This window comes from Pelobates fuscus, chromosome 3 (genome assembly GCF_036172605.1).
Source record: "Pelobates fuscus isolate aPelFus1 chromosome 3, aPelFus1.pri, whole genome shotgun sequence".
Lineage (NCBI taxonomy): Eukaryota > Metazoa > Chordata > Amphibia > Anura > Pelobatidae > Pelobates > Pelobates fuscus.
In genome coordinates this window covers 164,903,136-164,926,044 of record NC_086319.1, presented here as the reverse complement: position 1 = coordinate 164,926,044, position 22,909 = coordinate 164,903,136, and the positions used below count along the sequence as shown (strand labels likewise).

The following is a 22,909-nucleotide window of genomic DNA, read 5'->3' as shown; positions in this document are numbered from 1 at the left end:
TTGCTGTTTCTTATGCAATGTGTGTGAATGTGGATAGGACTTTAGTGTGTATGTGCATATGGATATAGGCTGTAGTATGTGTGTGTCTTGGGGGGAGGGTAAAGGCTGTAGAGTTCATATGGGAGCTGTATGGTGTTTGAGAGGAGGATATGGGATGTAGTGTGAGGGGGATAAAGGGGCTATAGTATATTTCTGCATGTGCGATCAGGATAGGGGCTGTCGTATGTGGGGAGGTGATAGAGGCTGAAATGTATAAAGGAGAGTTACTACAAACGTCCACCCATTGTAAAGCGCTGCGGAATTTGTTGGCGCTATATAAATAATAACATAATAATAAATAAAAAACATTACTAATTATGAAATTAAAGTTCATTCCCCTTTCCCTTTTGCTTACCTTGTGCCAGGGAGTGAGGAATGATTATCCCTGGTTGTCCAGTAAGTGGATCATGAGATCTACATCACTGGTGGGTGCAGACCACTCTTTTGCGCCATCCATTCAGGTGCTACATAAAGTATCAGAGCATTGTTGTGGTAACTCAAGGCAATGCTCTGACACACTTGCGGGAGCATTGATGTGGTCTGCACAGCCTAAGAAGTAGACTATAAGCTCCCTGGGCCCAAGCATGTATTTCCAAGGCTATAGTATTATGTAATTTTAGATTCACTGCCCTCCCCACCCGATTAACAAAAAAATACTTTACTTACCTTTCTTCCACAGCATTCTGGTCTCACCGTGGTGATCACAGCCAATCCAATGTTTCCCCATAGAGAAGTAGTAGTTCTTCTGGTACCTGTAGTACACTGTAATGCATCATCTATAGATTACATTAAAGGTACACTATAGGCATCCAGACCACTTCGTCTCAATGAGGTGGTCTGGGTGTAGTGTCCTGTTCCCTTAGCCCTGCAATGTAAAATATTACAGTTTTAGAGAAACGGTCTGCATGAAGACATCCAGCTTCTTTAAAAATCCCATAGGAAAACATTGAAGCAATGCTTTCCTATGAAAAAAGGCTTAATGCACATTAGGTTCCGGAATTGTCGGCAGAGGAGGAACCCGACCCAGTACCACAGGACATCAGCACTGGAATTGGGGTTAGGGTGGGCAGAGGGACACTATAGTGTTAAAAATGCAGTTTTGTATTCCTAACACTATAGTGTTCCTTTATGCAATTGCAATAAATAAAACAACATTTTGTATATTTCCTTTTTTATATTAAATTGTTTTATTTAATGATGAGTGGAGGGCATCATTCCTATGTTTCGCACGGGGCAGTAAACTATCTCAGGCTGGCTCTGCAAATGCATGCAATACTTATCTGATCAAAGATAAGCAAAGCTTACTATTCTGCAAAGAGTTTACTGAACTTATTCTCTATCACCATCTGGTGGTTAAAAGTGGTATCACTCATTTGAACATTTAATTAAAGGAACACTTTAGCACAGCGGTTCCCAAACTGTGTGCCAGGGCGCTGCGACAGGCACACAGGGGCGCCGCAAAATATTTTCCCAGTGCTTTGATCATAGCATCAGGAACCGTGCCTCACTCTCCCCTGCCAACTCTGCAGGACCGCATAGCCGACAGGGGAGAGATATCTTCCTCACCGGCCCGCTAACCGTGTAATGCTGGCAGCCGGCAGGGGAGGGAGGGAGAGAGGACCCGACGAGCTCTAACCTGCAGCTCCTCCGTGTTCTCCTCTCGCGAGAGAGGTTCTGGGTTTGCCCCTGACAGGGAAACATTTCTGCTTAACAGGGGCCCATTATATGCAGCAGCGCTGTACATGTATACAACCTAGAAATCTTTTTGACTTGGAGCCCTTGGAAAAATATTGAAATATTAAGGGCACCTTGCTAAACAGTTTGGGAACCACTGCTTTAGTGTTTAGAATACAAACTTTTTTTCCTAATGCAATAGTGTCCCTGTCCATAGTGGTGTTGGGTCCCAACCCTGTTGGGTATATAAAGGGTTTTGAAAAAAAACATTTTTTACTTACCTTTTTCCAGCACCAAGGCCCCCTTAGCGCTACATAGCTCTATTACTATAGTCATCAGAACAACTACGGCTTATTGTATTTGTTCTGGTGAGTGTAATCAGTCCCTGCAGGCTTTTTGCTGTAAACACTGTTTTTTTCAGAGAAAAAGCAGTGTTTACATTACAGCCTAGTGATTACTCCACTGGCCACTCCTCATATGGCTCCTATAGGTGCTTTCTGGGTGTAACGGATCGCCTGGCACCCCGACTGGGTACCTCCGTTAAAGGATGCTCCTAGCGTTTCCTGTGGACTCCAAGCACTCTGGCAGACACCACAATCACCGAATCTGAGAAGCAGATAAATCCTCTCAAGCCTCAGAATGCTGTAGACAGTTGAATAGGAACCATACGAATAGGTTTGCACTCCTAGCAGTCAAACTGAACAGCATGCAATAAATCCTCCCCTAAGAATGAGACGACACTTCACTTTGAGGGTTAAAACAGGAACTCTCTGTACTGGCCCATACAGCCTCTTTTATTCTCAATCCCCAAACACATTACAGCCCACAGGGTTTTGCAGAACAACCAATAAACACATTACAACTCATACAATGCAAGTACAGCAGCCAATCAGACACAATGGGACAATAGAAACACACCCAGCATATTCCTCCCCTCTGCTTAGGAGATAATTGAGTCAATTACTGTATCTACTCAATTATCTCCAAGCTGAAAAGTTACACTTTTTATACATTTTAATAACTCCCTGATCTTACATCACATACAGATATGTATGATACTTATATTTCTGTGATCAGCATAACTTGGGGAGCAACATGTGTTAAAATCACATGAATCCGTGCAGGGGTTAAAAGGTTAGGTGAGGTCCCTTTATTATCCCTTTCCAGCATAGCTTTACCTGGTCTGGCAGTGTCCCTGGGACAACTCCCTGCTGGAGAACAATGGAGCTGGGGGAGGGGAAGAGCCTCACCTTCCCAGGGATTCAAAGGGGAAGAAAAAGTGTCCCAAAAGTTTCAGTATTTCCCTTCACTGTTGTTAAAAGGCCAGCACAGTACAATAAAGTACAAATGTCCAAATGCAGTTTTTTAAAGGGTCCCATCTTCCCGGGACCATAATCACTGGGCAGGAGGCGAGCAAGCAGTCCCCTCCAGGAAACTGGGGCAGACTCTGGTGCAGGGTCCAGTCCGCTACATTTCTCCCCTTTACCAAAGAGACTATCCAGACATCAGACCTTCAATCGGTCTGGGGCTCTGATAGTCGGTCGACCTTTCTCACCCTTTGTAGCTGTCCCAGTGTTCTCCTGCCACATGTGCCCAGTTGAAAATCCATAGTCTGGTGGAAAAGTAACCAGGGTGCTCTCTCTCCTGGTTGGACAAAGCGGTTGCTGGGGAGAAGGGGTAACCGGCTCCTCTCCCTGCGACGTACTTTCTTGTAGTAGGGGAAAACACAATGCCTCCTCTTCCAATACATTGTCCTGTTGTTGGGGACCAGGACAGACTGTCCATATCTCCAGTGGTGCAGGTGCAGCGACTACGGTCCCATCTGCCCTGTTGTGGGGTTTATTGTCTCCCCTTGGTGGGCCAGGCTGCCGCTGAGGAGAGGGGGTAACAAACTCCTCCCCCTTACACACTTCCAGCCGCTTGGGAGCCGGGCTGTCACGGTAATATACCCCAACACGCAGGAATAGTTCACAGTCAAGAGACAAGAAACAGTGTACGTCTTACCGGACCTTAGAATGGCCGGACTAGGACGAGAGAAAGACAGAGTCAGAACAAGCCGAGGTCAAGGGAACTGAGAGACAGCGTAACGTAGAACAAGCCGAGGACTGGTACACAGAGGACAAAACAGCGGATAAGCAAGCAAGGATAAGGAGAGAGCGGAGTCAGGAACAAAGCCAAGGTCAAGCACCAAAAAACCAACTGAACGATACAAGCACTAAAGGGAACTGGACAGAAACCACGATAGGGCAAGGAGCAAGGGGAAACAGGTGAGTATAAAAACCCTAAGGTTCACTTTGATTGGCTCCTGTCATATCCACGCCCCCAAAACGTGAGTGAATGGGGAATGTGGCCTGACAGGGGCCAATGGGAGACTGATTCTAATTTAGTCTCCCACTGTCCCTTTAAGAGCGCGCCCGAGACGCGCGGCGCGCTCTTAGTGTCGGGCGGGACATGTGACCGCTTCTCGCGGTCACTGCCCGCCTGACTGATCCCATCGTTGGCTGAGCCGCGCGCGGCTCGTGCAGGAGCAGGACCGCGCGCGGCGAGAAGGGAGGACCCCGGCCGGCCCCTGGAGAGGGTAAGTACCGCTACAGTACCCCCCCCTGAAGACACGCCCACCGGGCGGGGAGGAGCAGGCCTGGCAGGAAAACGAGCGTGGAAAGAACGCACAAGGCGAGGAGCGTGAACAGCGTCAGCGGAAATCCAACTGCGTTCCTCAGGCCCATAGCCCTTCCAATGTACCAGATATTGGAGGCGACCCCGAAGCAAGCGAGAGTCAATTACAGCCGCCACTTCAAACTCCTCATGGCCCTCCACCGAAACCGGAGGAGGAGGGGGGACATGCCGAGTAAAACGGTTGCACAGGAGGGGTTTTAACAAGGAGGTATGAAACACGTTAGGAATGCGTAGATTTTTTGGAAGATCCAATGCATACGAGACAGGATTAACCACATGCAAGATACGAAAAGGACCAATAAAACGAGGGGCCAACTTCATAGAAGGCACACGAAGACGAATATTGCGAGTAGAAAGCCAAACCCGGTCTCCCACCGCATAGGATGGAGCCGCCCTGCGATGCTTGTCAGCGTGAACCTTCTGGCGAGCAGCTGAGGCCACCAAAGAACACTGAACCTGCTCCCAAGTATTACGTAGACTAGCCAAATGTTCGTCCAGAGCTGGCATGCCCTGTAAGGAGAATGCAGCTGGAAGAACCACGGGATGCCGGCCATAAACAACGTAAAAAGGGCTGTTACCGGAGGATTCATGAGCAGCATTATTACGAGCAAACTCAGCCCAAGGAAGCAGGTCAGCCCAATTGTTCTGATGGTGGGACACGAAACAGCGAAGATACTGCTCCAGAGATTGGTTGGCACGTTCAGCAGCTCCATTAGACTGGGGGTGGTAGGCTGAAGAAAACGAGAGGGAGATACCCATCTCTGCACAAAACGCTCTCCAGAATCTGGAAATAAACTGGCTACCCCTATCGGACACGATCGAAGTGGGAATACCATGCAACCGAAACACCTCCCCGGCAAAGATAGAGGCAAGTTCCTTGGATGATGGCAATTTGACAAGAGACACAAAATGAGCCATCTTAGAAAAACGATCCACAATCATCAGGATGACCGTTTTACCATTAGAGGGAGGTAATTCAACAATAAAATCCATGGATATATTGGACCATGGCCTCTCGGGTATGGGCAACGGATGCAACAACCCACAAGGAACTCTGTGGGAGGACTTCATACTGGCACAAGTGCTACAGGCATTAACGTAATCGGTGACGTCCTTGCGCAAGGAAGCCCACCAGAAATATCTAGAAACTGCTGAGACTGTCTTAGAAATACCAGGGTGTCCAGCAGTTCTAGTGTCATGATATAAAGACAAGATGTCTCGTCTCTCTGGTATATCAACGAATAGCTTATCAGCAGGCCTCTCCTCAGGAGCCAAGTTTTGTTTAGCCTGAATAGTCTGTAAGAGAGAAGACGAAATAGAAAGAACAGTAGTCGCTATTATTCTGTCAGGCGGAATGACAGGGGTAACATCGACCTCGAGTTTGTCAGTAGTCTCGAATTGTCTGGACAGAGCGTCAGCTTTAGTATTACGATCACCCGGTCTGTAAGTGATTATGTAATTAAAACGAGACAAAAACAGAGACCACCTGGCCTGCCTAGAAGACAATCTTTTTGCTTCACTAAGGTATGAGAGGTTTTTGTGATCCGTTAAAATGAGGATAGGATCCCTGGTACCCTCTAGCAGATGTCTCCATTCCTTGAGCGCCAAAATGATAGCAAGGAGTTCACGATTGCCTACATCATAATTCCTCTCTGCTTTGGACATCTGTCTGGAAAAGAAGCCACAAGGGTGTAACGGCTTTTCAGGTGAATCTCTTTGAGACAAGATAGCACCTACCCCTATCTCAGAAGCATCAACCTCAAGAATAAAGGGCAGTGAAGGGACAGGATGCTGTAAAACAGGAGCAGAGGCAAATGTAGCTTTCAAGAATTCAAAGGCCTCGAGTGCTTCTGGTTTCCAGACATGAGTATTACCATCCTTCTTGGTCATTCTGGTTATAGGCGCTACAATGGCAGAAAACCCTTTAATAAAACGCCTATAATAATTAGAGAACCCCAGAAAACGCTGAATGGCTTTCAAACCCTGGGGCAGAGGCCATTCCATAATGGCAGACAGTTTCTTGGGATCCATACGAAAACCCTTGGCAGAGATTATATAACCCAAGAATTGGACTTCAGATTGATCAAATGAACATTTTTCGAGTTTGCAATAGAGACCGTTAACCAGAAGAGTTCTCAACACTAATTTAACATGCATGTGATGAGTCTGTAAATCATTAGAATAAATTAATATGTCGTCCAAGTATACTATAACGAATGTATGTATAAATTGACGTAGGACATCATTAATAAATTCTTGAAAAACAGCTGGGGCGTTACAAAGACCAAAGGGCATCACAGTGTACTCGTAGTGGCCACTCCTGGTATTGAAAGCAGTCTTCCACTCGTGATCCTTTTTGATACGTATGAGGTTGTAAGCACCCCTAAGGTCCAATTTAGTAAAAACTGTGGCCTGTTTAAGCCTATCAAAAAGTTCTGTGATCAAAGGTATGGGGTACGCATTTTTGACGGTGATTTTATTAAGGCCCCTATAGTCAATACAAGGCCTTAATTCGCCATCTTTCTTAGACACAAAGAAGAACCCAGCCCCTGCCGGGGAAGAGGATCTTCTTATAAATCCCTTCTCTAGAGATTCCTTGATATATTCCTCCATAACCAGATTCTCCTGAGGAGATAAAGGATATATTCTCCCTTTGGGAGGCATCGTACCAGGTAATAAATTAATAGCACAATCGTAAGGCCTGTGAGGTGGCAATCTTTCAGCCTCCCTTTTATCAAAAACAGATTTAAGAGACAGGTACTGAGAGGGTATGACCGTAGGCACGGGAGGAATATGAGTAGAATTCAAAGGGGTGACTTTAACAACACAAGACTCTTGGCAAGAATCACTCCAAGAAACTATTTGTCCTGACTCCCAATCAATGGTGGGATTATGAGTACGTAACCAAGGATACCCTAACACGAGGTGAGAGGAAGGAGAAGTAATGATCTGAAACCGAATGGTCTCAGAGTGCAACACCCCTGTAGACATATGTAGGGGAACAGTCTCATGTGTGATAATAGGAGAGGATAATGGTCTACCATCTATGGCCTCAACGGCCAAGGGTGTCTCCTTCTCTCTGGTGGGTATGTTATTCTCCTTGACAAAACTGGAATCAATAAAGTTTTCGGCCGCTCCGGAATCAACCAGGGCTAGTATATTCCCTGCTATGCAGTTACTATCAAGGTGCAGGGAAACAGGAAGAAGTAACTTATTAAGAGGCAAATGTGAGGACTGTGATGTCACACCCAAGGCCAGTCCTCTATACGGTCTTAGGTGCGATAGTTTCCCGGACGCACGGGACATTCTTGTCTCATATGACCCCTCCTACCACAATAAAGACAAAGTCCCTCCTTTCTCCTATAAAGCTTTTCAGCGTCGGTAAGTTTAGCAACCCCTAACTGCATAGGTTCCTCCTCAGAACCTTTAGATGCCTCGGGAGTCTCAGCTCTAGGGGAGTTAAAGGGAACAAAATGTCTATTTCTGGACCTGGTATATAACCTGTCACGGATCCTGTTATCTATATCGATAAGATAGTCAATCAGGTCCTCCAGGGGTACAGGGAGGTCCTTAGCTGCTACCTCATCTAAGATAGTATCAGACAGACCCTCCATAAAGGCAGTAGTAAGGCCATTATTAGTCCAATCTACCTGTGAGGCAAGGGTCCGGAACTGAATAGCATAATCGGCTACAGATTTAGATCCTTGCTTTATTCTCATTAATGCCCTGGCGGCATTTTTTGACCTTTTAGTCGTGTCAAATGTTCTACGGAACGCTGTGAGGAAGCTATTAAAGTCGTGTACCATAGGCCCATTAGCCTCCCAAATAGGATTTGCCCATTCTAGTGCCTTATCCGTAAGCTGGTGCATAAGAAAACCCACCTTAGATCTGTCAGTGGGAAAAGAACGTGGGTACATTTCGAAGTGGAATTCCACTTGATTAAGGAATCCCCTACATGTCTTAGCGTCCCCTCCATACCTAGGTGGCGGGGTTAGATGTGCAGAAGCATTAGACATATTAGCTGTGTCCGGTATAGGGTTTACAGGAGGCGTAGGTACAGGTACCGGAACAGATCTGGATAACAGTGTCTGGATGGCTTGAGCCATTTGATCCATACGGTGATCCTGTTCTGCGAATCTAGCCTCATGAGTGGCCATCTGTTGACCTAAACCTGCGGGGTCCATGGCCCTATCGTAATGTCACGGTAATATACCCCAACACGCAGGAATAGTTCACAGTCAAGAGACAAGAAACAGTGTACGTCTTACCGGACCTTAGAATGGCCGGACTAGGACGAGAGAAAGACAGAGTCAGAACAAGCCGAGGTCAAGGGAACTGAGAGACAGCGTAACGTAGAACAAGCCGAGGACTGGTACACAGAGGACAAAACAGCGGATAAGCAAGCAAGGATAAGGAGAGAGCGGAGTCAGGAACAAAGCCAAGGTCAAGCACCAAAAAACCAACTGAACGATACAAGCACTAAAGGGAACTGGACAGAAACCACGATAGGGCAAGGAGCAAGGGGAAACAGGTGAGTATAAAAACCCTAAGGTTCACTTTGATTGGCTCCTGTCATATCCACGCCCCCAAAACGTGAGTGAATGGGGAATGTGGCCTGACAGGGGCCAATGGGAGACTGATTCTAATTTAGTCTCCCACTGTCCCTTTAAGAGCGCGCCCGAGACGCGCGGCGCGCTCTTAGTGTCGGGCGGGACATGTGACCGCTTCTCGCGGTCACTGCCCGCCTGACTGATCCCATCATTGGCTGAGCCGCGCGCGGCTCGTGCAGGAGCAGGACCGCGCGCGGCGAGAAGGGAGGACCCCAGCCGGCCCCTGGAGAGGGTAAGTACCGCTACACGGGCTGACCATCCGTCCTCCCTGTAGCTTGGGCGCAGAGACCACGGTCCCATCTGCGCTGGTGAGGGGCTTAGTGTCTCCCCTTGGTGGGCTAGGCTGCCGCTGGGGAGAGGGGGTAACAAACTCCTCTCCCTTACACACTTCCAGCCGCTGGGGAGCAGGGCTGACCCTCCGAACTCCCTGTAGCTTGGGCGCAGAGACCACGGTCCCATCTGCGCTGTTGTGGGGCTTAGTGTCTCCCCTTGGTGGGCTACGCTGCCGCTGGAGAGAGGGGGTAACAAACTCCTCTCCCTTACACACTTTCAGCCGCTGGGGAGAGGGGGTCACAGGCTCCTCTCCCTGACACTCTCTCTTTTTCGCCAGCTGGAATTATCGGCCCAGCCTTGTGTTTCGCTCGGCCATGACCTGGTTCCAGATCACCCGGCGTGTCTCCATGGGTACATCATCCCCATACTGGGCCACTCGCTGCCTTACTTCGGCCAGCCAATTATCTCCAGAGCCTTCCATACTCGTCTGCTGGTGAAGAGGGGGACCAACTGTCTCCCCTTTCAATATATTGCCCTGCTGCTGGGGAGGAAGGATGGCACCTTCAGCTCCCTGTAACACACTCTGTCGCTGGGGAGGAAGGACGGCACCTTCAGCTCCCTGCAACACACACTGCCGCTGGGGAGGAAGGACGACACGCTTCTCTCCCTGAACTGTATCCGATTGCTGGGGCATGGGTAACCCACCCTGAGCCTTCCTATTGTCCTGTTCTGCTATGCGCAGCAGGAACTCGATCAGTAGATTCCTCGAGAATTGCACAATTTCCTCAGTTGGGTTGGGTCCGAAGTAAGCCAGTCGCTCCTTCAGCATCTCGTCAAACTTTGCCTCAGTGCAATTGAGCGCCATGCTTGTTTTGCCGAAAGTTAGTCCCTTTGAAGATAGGGCCGCTGTACGCATACTAGCGTTACCCTCCATTTGTAGCTCCAAACGTTACCAGTGTCTCTGAGCTGCTTCTCCTCGCACTAGGACACCATCCCACCGCTTGCCACCAATGTAACGGATCGCCTGGCACCCCGACTGGGTACCTCAGTTAAAGGATGCTCCTCGCGTTTCCTGAGGACTCCAAGCACTCTGGCAGACACCACAATCACCGAATCTGAGAAGCAGATAAATCCTCTCAAGCCTCTGAATGCTGTAGACAGTTGAATAGGAACCATACGAATAGGTTTGCACTCCTAGCAGTCAAACTGAACAGCATGCAATAAATCCTCCCCTAAGAATGAGACGACACTTCACTTTGAGGGTTAAAACAGGAACTCTCTGTACTGGCCCATACAGCCTCTTTTATTCTCAATCCCCAAACACATTACAGCCCACAGGGTTTTGCAGAACAACCAATAAACACATTACAACTCATACAATGCAAGTACAGCAGCCAATCAGACACAATGGGACAATAGAAACACACCCAGCATATTCCTCCCCTCTGCTTAGGAGATAATTGAGTCAATTACTGTATCTACTCAATTATCTCCAAGCTGAAAAGTTACACTTTTTATAAATTTTAATAACTCCCTGATCTTACATCACATACGGATAAAACTGATATATTTCTGTGATCAGCATAACTTGGGGAGCAACATGTGTTAAAATCACATGAATCCGTCCAGGGGTTAAAAGGTTAGGTGAGGCCCCTTTATTATCCCTTTCCAGCATGGCTTTACCTGGTCTGGCAGTGTCCCTGGGACAACTCCCTGCTGGAGAACAATGGAGCTGGGGGAGGGGAAGAGCCTCACCTTCCCAGGGATTCAAAGGGGAAGAAAAAGTGTCCCAAAAGTTTCAGTATTTCCCTTCACTGTTGTTAAAAGGCCAGCACAGTACAATAAAGTACAATATGTCCAAATGCAGTTCTTTAAAGGGTCCCATCTTCCCGGGACCATAATCACTGGGCAGAAGGCGAGCAAGCAGTCCCCTCCAGGAAACTGGGGCAGACTCTGGTGCAGGGTCCAGTCTGCTACACTGGGGCACTGACATTCAGTGTCTCTACCCTCTGCATGGAGACACTGAACTTTCCTCAGAGAGATACATTGATTAATTGGCTCTGCCTCATGGACAATCTGAGCCAATACAATGCTTTCATATGGGAAAGCATTGTGATTGGCTGAAATCACCACTTCTGATGAGGGGCAGATCGGGGGCAGAGTCAGCAGGAGCAGACTAGAATAAAGGTACGATTTTACTAAATAAAGTGTTCATAACACTATAGGGTCGGGAATACATGTTTGTGTTCCTGACCCTATAGTGTTCCTTTAAGATTTTTCTGAAACTAAAACAAGAGGGGCAATGTAACCAGACCATGTCATTGACATGAAGTAGTCTGAGTGTCTATAGTGTGCCTTTAAAAAAAAAAAAAAAATCCTTTTAACTTTAAAAGAAGACTCCAGACACTTAAAGCACTTTAGCATGCTGAAGTACTTCATGTATGATTTGTGTGACCTATTATATTACTTTACAAAAAGTAAAATTTCTATAGATATTGGCACATTTATAAATTAGCCTTGCTGCCAATCAGTTTGGCTTCCCACTGGCTGCCAATCAGACAACTTCCTGGTAATTTAGCTTCAATTGCAGAGCACCTGCCTTCCATATACCTTTCATTGAGCTGCATTGGTAAGTCTGTGATTTGACAGCCACAAAATGTCTGGGTTAGATTTGAAAGGAAGGCCTTGCAAAGGCTGCAAAAAAAAGATCTGAAGTTTTTGCAAGATACATTAAATGATATCCCCAATGAATAAATGCAATTTAATTAGGCATATATATACTAAATTGTAAAAAAAACAGTTCCATTTAAGTGTTCCTTTAAACCTATTTCGGCATTAAAATTGTAGTTACTCCCAAACCTCCCTTGTGAAGGATTTTTCTAGTCTCCCAGTTTATATGTATTAACATGTGATATGACAGCCACCCACACGGCGTAGATATTTCGCATATCGTAGATATGGCGTCGAGGGTAGATAGATCCTTCTCTGTAATATGAAGCAACTTGCATTTAAGCTGCTTTGGGGGTCTGTTTCTCAAAATGCCAAAGAATCAACTCCCATTTCTCAAAATGCCAAAGAATCATCTCCCATTAAAGGAACACTCATCTAATTGAAGTTGTTATAGTATTTACAGTTCCCCCTCCCCCTTCTAAGTGGCGCCAAACCACTTTATTTTCATACAAAAAAAGTGCTCTGTGCTTATATTAAGGCGCTTAAATCAATAACGGAAATGTGATTCTTAAAGCAGCTACCACACTAATGTGGAAATCTCTCCTAATCAACCAATATGAAACAAAAAAAAAAAAGGTAGGTATAGTGGAGGTGAAATCCACCACCAATTTCCTAAGTGGAGCGCTAATAATCAAACACTTAACCCTCTAGTTTGAATATTAATTTGTAGTTTCAACAAACATGGAGGTGGGGGGCGGAGGAAAAAAAATCTAGTGGTGGTTACGGCAGAACCAAGCAGAGGAGTAACCAGGATTTAAAAAGAGGAAATGGAACACGAAAGAATAACTCCGATTGAAAAAGCACACGGACAGGGCGAAATGCGTCTTGGAGCATCATTGGATGCCACTAAGGACATTTAATTATTAATTTTTTGTTTTAATTGTGTATTAATACATTTACCATATTAGATCTTCAATCCTGCTGGCGATCTTGTTTCCATCTACCTCATAAAAGAAGGGTTACGCCTCTTTAGTGGGTATACAGCCTTTTATTGAAGAGCCAGGTCTAATTGGCTCTTTTTAAGGTGAGCCTTATCTCACAGTTTTATCTCACTTATTTTACATTATCACCTGTACATATTGCACTAGGGATCTCTATTTGTGCTCTATTCCCGAGCTCTTCAAGAGGAACTAAGAAGAGGGGAGGTATGACCATAATACACCAAGGCGAGTGTGATCCGAGCCAGTCCCATTATGGCTCTATCTTTGTGAGTGTGTCTATTTTTTATACATACACTAAAAATTGTGGTTACATACTACACCATTATATCCCCCCCCTATGTTTGTTGAAACTACAAATTAATATTCAAACTAGAGGGGTAAGTGTTTGATTATTAGCGCTCCACTTAGGAAATTGCTGGTGGATTTCACACCCAATATACCTACCCTTTTTTCACTTTATTTCCAGAGTTAGAATGCTCAAAAGTGCAGCTTCATGCTCTGCCTCCAAGCCTTCTGGATAGGAGAGCTGGGATTCCATGATTGTGTGCATGCGAACTGCCTATCATAGAGAATCATTGGCAGATTGCGGCAAGAGCCACACATGTGCCTATGGTTCCCAGTGCTCCTCTATGAGATGCATTGGATTGGATTGTGATTCTGGATGATGTCATGCGAGGTATGACAGTATTTTTTAACAGGGGAGGGGGGGTTTAACGTAAAGCAGGGACATTGAGTCTATAGTGTTAGGAATAATCTTAACACTATAGTGTCCCTTTAGTGAAAATGGACCCTGCTGATCTCCACTGAAATCAATGCTACCCTGGATTATGCATTTTCGTTGTATATTTTCTCTCTTATATTTAACATCTGGTAACCCCATGCTTAAACTGAACATCTGATAACCCCCCTAGAGCTTCAAACAGCTTCCTCATACTGCTCCAGTCGGGCAGAAAGAAGTAAGGGGACAGTGATGTCAGGTCCTGGGAGTGAACATTGGGATTAAACCGTTAGAAAATAGTTTTTTTTTTGTAAATATATTTTTATTATTATTTTATATTCGAAGTGAGACGCGCAGGTCTCTTCAAGTGTATCGCAACTGAAACACAATCGACAATTTCGGTGAGACTCGCAGGTCTCTTCAATATTATTGTAAGTAGAGCACAACGTGTGCTAGAATAAGGGTATAAACATAAACAGTTATTTGGGCACGCAGGCCCCCGTTTATTGTTGGACTCGCAGGTCCCCATACATCAACACCTTAGTGAGGCTTCTAGTGCCTTACTTGCATTTCCCCCTCGGATAGGTTGTGTATGGCCTCTCATCTAGCGCCTGTGAAAGTGATTAGATCTAGCGTGCATGTGGCTATGTTACATTGTTTGAGAGGGGTGATCAGATAGTATTGTGTCGGTGACCCCCAAGGCACTGTGTTTTCGTGTTGGGTGTCCTGTGGGTTCATGATCCCATCAGCCGTATCTCAGTTCTTTGGTCAGCCGTGTCTCAGTTCTTTCGGAATGTGGGCCTGCAGCCCAAATACGGTAGGCAAGAGAAAGCTGGGGGGGGGAGGGAGAAGGGGAGGGGGGGAGGAGAGGGAGGGGGGATGCGGGTTATGTGACAGGGTAGGTGGGTAGGATGATGGGATGGGGTCAGTTTTGGGCTTCAGGTCTGTCGGGTGGGTCGTCAGCGTCTTGGCGGGTAGTGAAGTCTACCTGTGCGGTGGATACGATCCAGTGTGTCCATGTCTCTAAGTATTTTGCGGTGGTATTAGTCGCTCTCAAGTGTAGTTCTTCTATTGTTCTAAGCTCCTCCATTTGGTTGAACCATGTCCTGAGGGGAGGGGGCCTATCCTGTCTCCAGAACTGTGGTATGGTTTGTTTGGCTACGTTGAGGATCCTTATGGTCATGGATCTTTTGTATCTGGACCTGGGTATGATCGTGTGGTGTAGCAACATTGCTGCTGGGTCCAGTGGTGGGGGTGCGTCTGAGAATTTTCCTAAGATGGCGTGTATGCCCTTCCAGAATGGTTTAATACTACGGCATTCCCACCATTTATGTAGTGTGGTACCCGTTGTCTCCTTGCATCGCCAACATAAGTCGGAGTGTGATGGGTCTATTGCATGAAGTTTATGTGGGGTATGGTACCAGTGGCTCAGTAGTTTAAATGCTGTGTCCTGTGTCTTTGTGAAGGTGGAGCAGTGATGAGTGAGGTAACAAATTTTCTCCCATTCTGTCTCGGTGAATGACCTCCCCAGGGCAGTTTCCCATTTGCCTTTCAAGGCAGGGATCTCTGTCGGAGTCTCCCTTTGTAGCAGTGAGTATATAAGAGATATGCTGTGGGGCAGGGGGTCAGGGTGGATGCAGTACTCTTCGTAGGTAGTCGGGTTCTTAACGCGGGTCCGTCCCCCGTGTAGGGTGTTTAAGTAGTTCGATATTTGTTTGTATTTGAAGGTTTGTAGTAATGTGGGGGGTGTGTCCCCTGTCAGGTGCATAAGTGTCTTCCGTCCGGTGTGTGTGTACATGTGGTGTAGTCTGGGGACAGGCTGGTGGATGAGGTCTCTGAAGGCGTTCGGGTCGAGGCCTGGGGGGAAGTCATGGTTGTGGGTTAGGGGCAGTAGGGGTGCTGGGTGTCGAGTGAGACCGTGTACCCTAGACGCTCTGTGCCACACCCGGAGGGTAAGTTGTGCTAACGAGAAGCATCCCCGGCCGAGGCCTCCCCCGGGGCACCACGGTAGGGTCGACACTGGACCAGCTATCTCCGTCTCTTCTACAACTTTCCATAATTTATGGACGTTGGTCTTAGTCCATTCCATGACTCTCTGTAAGTGCCCTGCTGTATAGTATAGGTAGAAGTCAAGGATGGTCAGCCCTCCCCTCTCCTTGGGTAGAGTGAGGGCCTGATATTTAATTTGTGGTCTCGTCCCGTTCCATATGTAAGTACCCGTCATCGAGCGTAGGGCATTGAAAAATCCTTTGGGGATAGTTATGGGGAGCGTCTGAAACAGGTAGAGTAGACGCGGGAGGAGATTCATTTTAAATACCTGAATCCGTCCCAGCCACGAAATATGTGGGTGAGACCATTCAGTTAGTTCCCTCTTAAAGGTATTTAGCATGGGCGTAAAGTTCTCCCTGTATAGGTCCTCTCTCTGTTTGGTTAGCCATGTACCTAGGTAGCGTATTTTGTGTTCCGCCCACTGGAATGGGAAGCTGAGGCGGAGAGAGGAGGCTCGTTTGTTGGGTAAGTCAGCGTTCAGAATGTAGGATTTGGAGTAATTTATTTTCAGGTTGGATATGGTTCCGAATGTCTTAAATTCTTTCAGTATATTGGGAAGGGAGATCTCTGGTTTGGTGACGTAAAAGAGGAGGTCGTCCGCATAGGCGTCCACTTTATGGTGCGTGTCCCCCGTTTGTATTCCTGTTATGTCATGGTGTTGTCTGATGGCTGTCAGAAAGGGCTCCAGGGCAAGGACGAAGAGCAGCGGGGATAGTGGGCATCCCTGGCGGGTGCCGTTATAGATCGTGAACTCGTCCGTTAGCGCCCCATTCACTATTACATGTGCTGTGGGCCTGTCGTACATGGCTGCGATCCAGCTTCGCATGTGGGGTCCCAGACCCACCTGGGCGAGGGTCTGGAATAGGTAAGTCCAACCCACTCTGTCGAAGGCCTTCTCCGCGTCAGTAGACAGCAGTAGAAGGCCTCCTGTGTTTTTGCTTTTGTTGTGCATGAGGGCGAGGGTCCTGATGGTGTTGTCCCTCGCTTCACGGGCAGTCACGAACCCGACCTGGTCAGTGTGGGGATGTGCGGCTGTAGGCGCATGGCTAACATCTTTGCCATCAATTTAATGTCACAGTTAATGAGGGAGATGGGCCTATAGTTCCCACATTGCTCAGCGTCCTTGCCCTCTTTCGGGATGATGGTTATGTGTGCCGTCAGTGCTTGTTTGGGGAAGTGGTGGCCCTCCCTTATCGCGTTAAATGAGGCCAGCATCGGTTGGTATAGTGTGTCTGCGAAATGTTTGTAATAGCATAGAGGCAGGCCATCCGGGCCTGGGCTCTTGCCTGGTTTGGTGCGTTTTATCGCCAGTGCCAGTTCCTCGATAGAGAAGGGTTCGTCTAGTTGGTTCGTTATCTGTCGATCTAGTGTAGGTATTTAGTGTGTTTGTAGGTATTGCTGGATGGAGTCTGTTAGGCGAGAAGTCGCCGCTCCCGATTGTGGTCTGGGGAGTGAATAGAGTTCCGAGTAGTAGGCTCTCACCGTTTGCAGGACTTCCGTCGGTAGACGGCGTACTGTGCCCTTTTTGTCTCTGATTTTGTTGATATACGTCAGCTGGCGCCGTTTCGTCAGCATTCTGGCTAAGAGTTTACCGCTTTTATTCCCGTGTAGGGAGAAAAAGGCCTTATGCCGGAGTACCTCCCTGTGGTGTTTGGACTGGAGAAGTCTTAGCTGTAATAGGCGTGATTGGTGGGCTGGGGATTGTGTCCGTTTGTACAGTGTGTCATGTTTGTGTATGTCCTCTATTAGTTCTATGAGTCGGGCTTCTCGTTGTTTTTTTAGTTCCGCCCCTTTCTGTATGAAGTGTCCCCGAATGACACTTTTATGTGCCTCCCATCTGATCATCGGGGAAGTGTCCTCGGGGGCGTTGTCCTGGAAGTAGTCAGTCAAGGCCTTACCAAAGTGTGCGGTCAGGTCTTGGCGTGATAGTAGGTATTCGTTCAGCCTCCACTTGGTTACCGCTGGTCTAAGGAGTGGGGACCGGAGAGTGAGTGTGACGGGGGCATGGTCCGACCAGGTCGCCACCCCCACCCTCGCGTCCCGTACCAAAGGGAGGTGATAGTGTGTAGTGAAAAAGTAGTCTATGCGAGTGTATGTCTGGTGTGGGTGTGAGTAGAATGTGTAGTCCTTTTCGTCTGGGTGGTGTGCTCTCCAGCAGTCAACAAGTCTAAGTTTAGTCAGTAGGGAATTAATTGCTCCGAGGTGTTGTCTGGGGAGATGGGAAGTGCCCGTGGAGCAGTCCCAGACCGGGTCCAGCGCGACGTTTAAGTCGCCCCCTATTATGAGGACCCCTTCTGCGAATGAGTGTAGTTTCTGTAAGGTTGTTTTGAGATAGCGGTGGTGTTTGTTGTTTGGCGCGTATAATGTGGCGAAGGTGTATAGATGGTCGGCTACTGTGCCTTTTACAAAAAGGTATCTACCGTCTCGGTCAGTCATGGTTGCTTTCTCTATAAACGGTACGTTTTTATTGAGCAGTATCGCCACACCCCTGGGTTTCCCTTCATGGAAATCGCTGTAAAACCCCTTCGGGAAGTGGTGATTGGTCAATTTGGGCCTGTCTCCCTCCCTGAAGCGAGTCTCCTGTATCATGACTATGGATGCTTTTCGTGAATGGAAGTCCCTCAGTGCCCCCGATCTTTTCTCCGGTATGTTAAGCCCCTTTGCGTTTATGGAGAGGATAGTGAGGTCGCTTGGTATTAGTGGTTTGTCTGTCATGGTATGGTCCGTGGGTGTCGTTGCACCCGCTGGGTCCTAGTAGTGTTTGTCGGGATTTAGTCAGGTCGTCAGGTGGAGGGGGTGGGTATAAGGTGGGAGGGGGTGGGGATGTATTAGGGGGAGGAGGGGATAGGTGCGGGACAAGGGGGGGTGGGAAGACAGATAGGGAAACTATGTACAAAATTAATCCAGTCACTCGAAGGTGGCTGATAAGGAACGAGCGGCGGAGGACAAGGTGTGGCCGGGTCCACCAGTGGTCCGCCAGACCCTGTCCGCCTATCTTTGGGCGCTCTGTCCTATGGGGAAAAGTGGAGGAAGCCGGGAGATACAGTACGGGTCCTACCCGGGGAGCCCGGGATCACGTAGCTCCTAATGTCCCCGCACCCGGGTCTCCCTCGAACCGGACCTTGTCGGGAATCCTCAACTCCCCTGTGGCTTTAAGTATGAGTGGTATGTGGATGTTCCATCCTCGTCCTAAATTCTAGCGGCCCTTGGCCTCAAGTGGGTATTGTTTCGCTCCGCCGGGCATCAGAGAGTGGTGCGGTGTGTCGCCCGGTATACAATTAAACAGTTAACAACAATTCAACATGACATCACAATAAACATGTATTATCAACCGCTATTGCAAAGTAAAGTAGAGTAAACCCCCTACGTCCCCAGGATAAGTTCTGACCTTCCCACCCAGCCCAGAGGTATCGGGGTCTCATCCCCGCCGTTATTCGGTGAGGGATTTAGGGTGTTACTTGACCCTCCAGTGTGAGGAGAGAGGGCATCTGGTCAGTAATGTGAATGAATGGGGCGGGCAGATTCAGGTTTGAGGTGTTGCGATCCCCCTTATAGTAAGCCTGTCCCATGGCAAGAGTGGGTCTCTTTTTCGAACCTCCCCTCTTAGAGTTATTTTCAGGTTATCTTTCCCTACCCCGCGTCTAGGGGAGGGTCGCACCCCAGGTGAGCCGCCCCGGCGCCGGTGCCCACGCCGCTGTTCCCCCAACGGTTCCTCGCAGGGCGGTATACACCCCGGCGGCGCGGCCCAGCCAGGGGGCGCCCTTCCGCCAGGGGGTCCCTTCGGTGGTCTTTCTGGGTAATATACCTGGGCAAGGGGGTGTCTGTGTTGGGTCATCGTGGCCTTACAAGGGTATGTAGTGTATTGCCCCTCAGATTGAGGCCCCTACTAGCGGGATTCGACATCGTTACGGTTGCTTTTATCCTAGGTCTCAGAGCCCTGTGTGCTCGTATGAATTCAATATGGGCGGTTTCAGGGCGTCCGAGGAGTCTGTTAAACAGCCCCGTGAGTGTTGCACGGATCGGGGTGTCTTGGTCCATGTCTTCCGGTATCCCCCTTACCCTGATATTTTGTCGGCGCCCCCGATTGTCCAAATCTTCAAGGTGGAGGGCCATTTGGCGCAGTTGTGCCTCGTGTACTTGCAGGGTATTCGTGGTAGCATTCTGTGTGGTAGTCAGGTGGTCACTGTCTGCCTCTAACTGGGAGACTTTGTGATGTAGGCCCTGAAGATCTTCGCGGAGGGAGTGGAGTTCCGCAGTGATAGATTTCCGAAGCTCCGTGTTCGCCTTTTTGAGGTCTGCTTTGGTGGGTAGTGCCCTTATCAGGGTCACCCATTCCGGTGCGTCCTCCGGGCGGGAGATGGGGTTAGGGGACTCCGCGCCAGGTTCTGCGCTCGGGGAGTGTGGGCGTGAGGCCCATGAGGCTCTGGAATCAGTTGAGGCCTGTGAAGCCAGGTCCGCCGGGGTCCTCAAGTATTTGTGTAGCGAGGAAGCCGGAGTGCCTTTGGATGCATCGGTGGGTTTACCAGCGTGTGATGTGCGGTGTGTTTTACCCATTTTGCGATGTTAGGGAGTGGATGGACGAGGATTCTTGATAAGCCTGCGGGGAGCTCTCAGATTAAGCTGCCATCTCTCTCGGCCTCCGTTAGAAAATAGTTTAACCTTGACACTAAGACAGTGCTCAGACACTCCTGAAGATGTTTTTTTTTTTTAATCTTTATTTTTGCTTTGCAGAGAAATACAAAGAAACTTGCGATGTCACGACAGCAACCGCGAGTGCATAAAAATACATAGGAAGACAATTGCACGTCAGTCGAGAAAACTGCACAATTTTTTTATAGTATAACATGAGCAAACGTAGTCACAGCAGGTTAGGCACACATATCAATTTTTTTAAGGGACACTGAGCTTTCTGTTGGCAGCCCTGGGTGGGAGTGTTCCATTAAGTGTACATCTAATGCATAAACCCAAGAGACTGATTCCAGCCTTTTGCTTTCTTTCCTTTAAGATTTGTATGCACTATAACCGAGGAGATGGTCCCCACGGATCCTGTACCTTTAAGGACAACTGTAACAAGCTGCACATCTGTCAGCATTATCTGCAGGGTGACTGCATGTTTGGAAGCAAATGCAAGAGGTCACATGACTTCAAAGAAGAGGAGACGTTGAAGAAGTTAACTAAATGGGGACTAAGTGGCACATTCCTACCTGAACTGCTATCCATTTACATAAATGCAAGTGCAATGACAAAGAGTTCTGCAGCGTCTCCCGTGAAAGAGAAAGCTCCACCAAAGAATGGTAAGTCCACACCTAGCTTGACAAAGACCTTTTTGGGTCGAAACGTTGCTGTTGTGGCTCCTAATAAGGTACCTGTTTTGAACCAAGGAGTGCCTGAACCTCTATTACTTCACACCTAGCAACAGCAATTTTATTTATTATTTATCCTCATTATATATTTTTATAAAAAATACAGGTTAAGGAACAGCACACACACAGAAAATACAGTTTTACATTTTACAAGGCTATTTAAATTAACCTGTCATAGCAAATAAATATGGAGATTCAGTTCCACCATATGGCCAAATTGTGTTAAGCCCACCACTACTCCACAGTACCCCAATATCGATCGGTCCTACACTAATTTTAACATGCTAACTGTAGTACTTACTGCTTAATTGGCTTCCTGAGATTTTCCTCAAATGTATGCTTTCCTGTGGTCACCTCCAAAGATGTGTGTGTGCGCTGTTACTTAATCTGTATTTTGTATATATTTTGGCCTTTACTGCAGCACCAATACTGAGATATGCATATTCCAGGGGTACGCCCCTAATTCACTTTTATCATTATTTATTTTTATAAGACACCTGCATGTTCTCTTGCAATGTAAATAATAGTTATAAATAACTTGACATGGAAAATGAAAAACATAAAAAAAAAACACACTATAGAGTCAAGAGCACAAACTTATTCCTGACCCTATAGTGCTAAAAACACTATCTAGCACCCCAGGTCACCCTTAAATATAGCAAAATCTTACCTTTATTCCAGCCTGCTGCTTCTGGCTCTGCCCATGATCTGCCTCCTTGGCTGACGTAATCAGAAGTGATGATCTGAGACAATCACAATGTTTTTCCATAGGAAACCATTGGATTGGCTGAGATTGCTAAGAAGGTGGGGCAGGGGGCACATCCAAATGCCACCCAGGAAAATCAGCATATCCTCATAGAGATGCATTGAATCAATACATCTATATGAGGAAAGTTCAGTATCTCCATGCAGAGGGTGGAGACACTGAATGTTAGTGATGCACACTGTGCAGCACTGCATCAGGAACACCTTTAGTAGCCATCTGAGGAGTGGCTAGTGAAGGTGCCCCAGGCTGTAATGTAAACACTGCCTTTTCTCTGATAAAAACATGTTTACTGTAAAAAGCCTGTAGGGAATGATTAAACTCACCAGAACAAATACATCAAGCTGTAATTGTTGTGGTGACTATAGTGTCCCTTTAAATTGAATATAACTAGGGTTCAACCTAGAAGAAGGATTTGGTATGCATTTCAGGAATCATAAGTAAGCTTTTTTTAATAGTTGGAGTTTCAGACAGTGTTAAAAGCCTTGGAATGCTGGGGTACATCTGATAGACCTAGGCAAGGAATTGTAGTACAGGAAAAGCTCTGTAGGTAGTACTAGGAGATAGCTATTGGTGGGAGATAGAGGAGCAATTCCTGGTCAGTGCGAGGGATAGGCTTGTCAAAGTTGAAGAGGGTGTAGTGTTAATAAAAGTTATATACCGTAGGTTCAGAACTTATTATTATTTAGCAAGTGTAAGAGCACAATTCTTTGCAATGACTTGGCTTGTTTTCAGCACTGCATCAGGGAGATCTTGTGTTAGGGTTGAAAGAGATCCATCACAACTTACAAGCAACTGATTTTGGGAGGAATTTGGTTGCAGCCATTTACCCTCTAAGACAATATAGAGTCCCAGTATGCATGAACACAGTTATGTTTCACAGAGCAACGCTTGTGAAGGGATGATAACTCAAAGAGATCACTCAATGCTGTTTACTGTTTGTGTGAGCAGCTGGACTTGGGAAAAGGTTGTTTCCAGCCCAGTAAATGAAAAGGGATATTTAGTTTTGGAATATGAACAAGGCACTCCAGCATGTACACTAGGAGTAAGTGTAAAGGTAGTAACCTCTAGCT

At 47.3% G+C, this 22,909-nt stretch overlaps 1 protein-coding gene across 1 annotated transcript in view; it reads left to right on the top strand.

Annotated features, from left to right (window-relative positions):
- The window catches only part of LOC134602599 (protein mono-ADP-ribosyltransferase PARP12-like), a 64,309-nt gene that overhangs the window by 7,782 nt on the left and 33,618 nt on the right, over positions 1-22,909 (top strand). The window contains exon 3 of the mRNA XM_063447627.1: positions 20,716-21,004. Coding sequence (XP_063303697.1) covers positions 20,716-21,004 — 289 coding nt within the window. The remainder of the gene's footprint in view (positions 1-20,715; positions 21,005-22,909) is intronic.